At 43.8% G+C, this 6,000-nt stretch overlaps 1 protein-coding gene across 1 annotated transcript in view; it reads right to left on the bottom strand.

Moving 5' to 3' along the window:
- Nucleotides 1–437: 437 nt before the first annotated feature.
- C11H10orf90 (chromosome 11 C10orf90 homolog) overlaps nucleotides 438–6,000 on the bottom strand; it is a 123,051-nt gene continuing 117,488 nt past the window's right edge. The window contains exons 8-9 of the mRNA XM_072130499.1: nucleotides 3,867–3,966; nucleotides 438–2,084 (exon numbers count right to left, since the gene is read on the bottom strand). Of these exons, the coding sequence (XP_071986600.1) occupies nucleotides 2,046–2,084; nucleotides 3,867–3,966 (139 nt within the window). The 3' untranslated portion in view covers nucleotides 438–2,045. The remainder of the gene's footprint in view (nucleotides 2,085–3,866; nucleotides 3,967–6,000) is intronic.

Raw genomic sequence — 6,000 nt, 5'->3', positions numbered from 1 at the left:
GGGATTGAACAAAAAAGCTTCTCAGTTTTCTCTTCTGTTATTAGTATCTTCCATCACCAAAAGTTGTATTGTACCAATATTCAACTGTGTAATATAAAGGGGTCAAGACCCCAAAAAACATTTGGTAACCATCACTTATTCTGAACTTGAATATATCTGAGATACACTTTAAATGTCTTACTTAAATTTCCCATTCATAATGAAGAGACATGAGTGATCTCGAGAACCTGCAGCTGAACCCGCTCTCTAATTAGTCAGTGAAGGATGTCGTTAATATTTCTCCTTAACCTTGCTGAATAGTCACCGGTCGAGTCTTGTAGAGATGTCGGCGGCCAAGAACCAAGTGTTCTTCACATTGATGAGACATGTTCTATGGAAATTCTATATAAACATTTAATCGTTAAAACATGAGATATTGTCATATACAGTAACATCCACTTATTGAAAAAGTTACAACCAATAAAAACTCAAAAAGTTAAGAAGCTGCATATAGTCCTTCAAGTGTATTTTTGCATAGATCAGAAGTGGTTACATAGTTACATAGTTTATACATTTGAAAAAAGGAAGGGAAGGGATTGGATGAGGAAGGGATTTAGAGGAAACAATTCTATATAACATAACCATCAATGTTATTTAGGTGTAAAAAGGCATCTAGACCCTTCTTGAAGCTCTCTGCTGTCCCTGCTGTGACCAGCGCCTGAGCTCTCTGCTGTCCCTGCTGTGACCTGAGCCTGAGCTCTCTGCTGTCCCTGCTGTGACCAGCGCCTGAGCTCTCTGCTGTCCCTGCTGTGACCAGCGCCTGAGCTCTCTGCTGTCCCTGCTGTGACCTGAGCCTGAGCTCTCTGCTGTCCCTGCTGTGACCAGCGCCTGAGCTCTCTGCTGTCCCTGCTGTGACCTGAGCCTGAGCTCTCTGCTGTCCCTGCTGTGACCTGAGCCTGAGCTCGGCTATTCTGCATAGTCATAGTTCTCATAGTAAAGAAGCCTTGTCACCTCTGCTGATTAATCCTTGCTTTCTCCAGACGGAGACAGTGCCCCCTTGTCTTTTGATGTGATTCAATCTGAAACAACTTTCCACCATATATTTTGTATGGACCAATCATATATTTATATACATTAATCATGTCCCCTCGTAGTCGTCTCTTTTCCAGACTAAATAAATCTAGTTGTTTTAATCTTTCCTCATAACTAAGACCCTCCGTACCCCTTTTTTTCGGCCATTGTTGTGGCTCTTCGTTGTTCCCTCTCCAGCTCCAGGGCCCCTTCTTTATGGACCGGTGCCCAGAACTGGACGGCATATTCCAGGTTAGGCTGAACCAATGCCTTGTACAGTGTAATATTACATCTCTATCCGAGAGTCCAGACCACTGCTGATACATGACAAGATCCTGCAGCTTTACAGGCAGCTGACTGACATTGTGCTGTATCTATGATCCACTAGTCACCCAGGTCCTTCTCAACAAGAGACTCTCGCAGATTTACTCCCCCAAGGACATATGTTGCATGTGGATTATAAGCCCCCAGGTGCAGAACCGTACATTTATCCACATTAAAGTACATATAATCAAAACTAGAAATATTCATAACTTACGCTGCCTGCCCTCCTCTCTTGGCTGCTGACACTCTTAAAATGTTCAGAAACCTCTAGCAAATAGAGGAAAAGGAGGATGCTGAGGAGGAGATTGTATCCTCAATTAATGACTGTGACTGTCTGCTGTGAGAGGGGAGGAAGAACTTCAATGTGATTTATCTGAGTCACCAGAAAATCCCACATACTCAAGAAGCTAAAGACTGAAATTATGTATTATTAGAAGTCAGTAAAAGGTCCTAAAAAAGACCGAAAATATACAGGTTACACCCAATATTCACCTGGTCCACATCACTTGCACATCTACCTGAAAAGGGATTCTGTTTTTTGTGATCAAAGATATTTGCTACTTCCTATGGCCGAGGATTTTGGGTAAAAATAGAAATATTTAGACCCTTTTATGATGTAATATTCATATTTTAGCGCTAAAGAATAAGTGGATTTCCTGGAGACATTCAATTCAGTCCGAGCTTCGTTGGAGGATTTGATCCAGGATTTTCTAGAAAGAAAACAATAGGAATGGTCAATCCTTGAGGCGTAACTCACCTTTAATAACATGTACAGGAAACAGTCGTCCATTCTGTGTACATAAGGAATAACACAGTCTCTGGTCATTATGTGACGTGTAATCCTAATTATAAGCAGCTCTTCTCTCTGCAATCTCTAACTACTAGTATTGGGGGCTCAATGTCAGGGGTCGATAAGACCACCATGGGCTGTATATATATTATGGCCCCTACAAGTCTGCAACTACTTTGTATGTCTGGTACTAGAATCAGCTTCTTGGAGAATGGAGGACGTGTCCCTTCTTCTGCCTTCAATCTGCAGTTTCAGGACCTTTTGGAGGACCTTCAAAGGTCCTGAAGAGGCTCTTGTGTACATGTGTATTGGGAGCAGGAATCGATGTAGGAGGATTTAATGGGTAAATATCCTTCTCAGTGTAAAATTTGGTGGGGAGTTTGTGTGGCCATGGACTCCCTAGAAGGAGTGGGCCCCAAACTACCGCCCATATTATAATCTACTACTGGGTCCAATCTCCATAGACTTCTATATACTCTGACACCTCAATGAGCTCTTGTTAGTCACATGTAATCACACATTTTAAGGTAGAAAGAAGAGAATGGGGGTTATTTATCATTAGGCGGCTCATTGGGTCAGTTCCATGCCTATTTTTGGAACTCTGCTGCCCATCAGATTTTTTTGTTCAATAAGCCCCAAAAAAGTCTCAAAATGCATGCAAGCCCCAGCACAGGGACTGGAGTAACTATGAGACTTTTTGTAAAAGTCCCACGTCATGCCTCCGGCTTTGCACGGTGTAGCACTCGCAGTAGTTCTATGCTAACACCGGATTAATGAAGAGATGGAAACAGCCCCGTGAGACTATTTAGCTGTGAAAAGTCCCTAAAAACCTCAATGTGACTTTTTTGAGACCAAAAACGTTGCGGATCATTTATAATGAGTTTGTGCCAGAAAGAAGAGATGTTTCCGACTATCGCGACTCCTCCGTCTTTTTTTTTGGTGCATGTGGGCGTGGCCAAACTTTTCCACATTATCCGTCACATTTATTTGTATTTTGTCGGCATTTTTAGGCGCAATTTTTGGCGCACAATAAACCAGGAAAAAAATGGTCAGAGAGCAAAATGAAGGCGCAGTCCATGTAAGATTTTGGCGCACATCTCATTGATGTCTGCATTTTTAATACATCGGGCTGTGCTTTCCGGAGACTGATCTCCGATGCCGACAGTCGTGCTTTCGCCAGAATTAGTACATCCCTCCCCCCAATGTATCACAATGGGGCAGATTTACTTACCTGGTCCATTCGCGATCCAGCGGCGCGTTCTCTGCGCTGGATTTCGGGTCTGGCCGGAATTCATTAAGGTAGTTCCTCCGCCGTCCACCAGGTGGTGCTGCTGCGCTGAAAAGCATCGGAACGCACTGGAGTTCCCCGAGCCGGGCTGAGTGAAGGTAAGTGCAAGCTCCGCGACAGATAATTTTTTTTAAATGCGACGGTTTTTCCGAATCCGTCGGGTTTTCGTTCGGCCACGCCCCCCGATTTCCGTCGCGTGCATGCCAGCGCCGATGTGCCACAATCCGATCGCGTGCGCCAAAATCCCGGGGCGATTCAGGGGAAATCGGCGCAAATCGGAAATATTCGGGTAACACGTCGGGAAAACGCGAATCGGGCCCTTAGTAAATGACCCCCAATGTTTCTTATATACACCGTACATTCTACTGCTCATTTATGTAAAGTCGGTTTACAAGTTGGAGCCCCTGATTTTACCTTTTTGAATATCTGGGCTCGGACTCTGTTGCTCTGTGTTATCATCCTCTTCTCTTCCTCTTCCTTCCTCTTCTTCACCTCCGGCAAGCTGTTATAGATTCTGAAACACGTTATGGAATCTAGGGTGAAGCCGCCATATGCTTGAAATAAAGTCATGAATTATTCACTGCGATCTTAGGTCAATACGACAGATTATTCACATACCACTTATAACAAAAGCCACGTGTACGGCCTTCGTATGATTGGCGCACATTTACCGCGTGTCTGCCATATCACACAGCGTACAACACTTATGCTTAATATATTTATGTTCTTTAAGAATAGAAATAAGGATTTGCTTCTTATTCTATAAACAATGCTGCTCTCGCTGTGTTTATGGGATTTCAGCCCATTTACAGGAGCATGCTGGGAAATTTAGTTTCGGCTTTATAACATTTACTCATAAGGAATATTCTTACTGTGTAATGTGATTCCTCCGAGTAAAATCGCCTCCATCCATACAGAATAACCCTTTTCAATATGGAGAACTGGAGCTTAAAGGGGCACTGTCACCAGATTTTACCCCATCAAACTAGCAGCCCCCTTAGGTGGGGTAAGCAATGGGGCACATTTACTTACCCGTTCCTGCGCAATCCCCAATCCGGAATGTCTGATGAGGATTCAGGTCTGCCGCGATTCACTACAAGCGTGCGCCCGAAAACCTTCCCCGCTCAGGTCCGCAGGAGTTCACCTTCTTCTTCCCGGTGCATGTAAGTGCTTGGCTTGCGACACAATTTTAAATGTTAAATCCTGCGCGTTGTCTGAATCCGTCGGATAATCTGACGACCCGCCCCCTGATTTGTGTCGAGTGAAAGCCGGCGTGATTGCGACACAATCCGATCGCGTATAACGCAATCCCCGGCGCGACCCCCAAAAACGTTGGAAAACCCGACGAAAATGCAGCCGCGGGACCCTTAGTAAATAAGCCCCAATGTCTTTTCTAAAATTAGCACTAACAAGAAAAACTCAGAATCTCACTGGTGCAGATGGTTTCTTTTTTGGGTGCTGCAAACAATAAAATATCTATCCTGATATCAACCAAAAATAAAATATACAATAAGATGTCATTTGCGCTCCCTACGTAAGTGTATTGTGGCGAAATTGATATAATGGCTTTAAATATATCTTACTTGTAGTCCAGTGTAGAGATTGTGTTCTCTCCTTGCTGGGATGGATCCGTATCCGCCCCGGCCGGTGGCTGTGTTTGGTGTCCGCAGATGGAGTGTAGTGATCACGTGTGCCTGCTTTAGCTACGGACAGCAGTGAAGGACACAATTCCTACGCGTTTCAGAAGCTATCCCTGATGAAGAAAGTCAGATAGTTTCCAAAACGCGTAGAAATTGTGTCCTTCACTGTAGCCAAATGGTGATGTCACCGAAGCAGGAACGTGCAAACACTACACTGCGTCTGCGGACACCGAACACAACCGCCGTCCGGGGCTGATTCAGATCCGTCCCAGCAAGGAGAGAACACCAGCTCTACACTGGACTACAAGTAAGATATATTTAAAGACCCTGCGACAGAACGTGCAGGGACACGGAGCCGATGCCGGAGCATCGCTATATAGAAGAGGACCTCCCGGGGGGGCCTCGGAAGGTGAGTACACTGTTTGTTTTTTTTCTGGACACGTCTATAAGCCGAGGTGAGGTTTTTCAGCACATTTTTGGGCTTATACTCAAGTATATACGGTATATTTTCTAGAATTATGGCCCATATTTATTAAAACCCCTTCATTACTGGGCAGTTTTCCAGTTTTGCATTTCCATTTTTTACTTCCCTCTTTCCACAAGCCATATCTTTTTGTCTTTTCCATTTACAGAGACATCAGGGGGCTTGTTATTTGCGGGACAAATTGTATTTTCTAGTGGCATCCTTTTATATTTTGTTCATTGTACAGGGAAGCTGAAAAAAAAATCCAAATGTGGTAGAATTGGCCAAAAAACCACACAGGTGCACCATATTCCTACGGGCTTTGTTTTTACATCTTTTCCTTTTATTTATTGGGTCGGTACGATTATGTTTTCATGCTAAATAAAATTAATATCTTTTGTGAAAAAAAAAATGTCTTGCCATATTCAGACAGTAACAGCAACTT

This window comes from Engystomops pustulosus, chromosome 11 (genome assembly GCF_040894005.1).
Source record: "Engystomops pustulosus chromosome 11, aEngPut4.maternal, whole genome shotgun sequence".
Classification (NCBI taxonomy): Eukaryota; Metazoa; Chordata; class Amphibia; order Anura; family Leptodactylidae; genus Engystomops; species Engystomops pustulosus.
The sequence above is the reverse complement of the archived record's forward strand: the minus strand, read 5'-3'. Positions and strand labels throughout refer to the sequence as shown.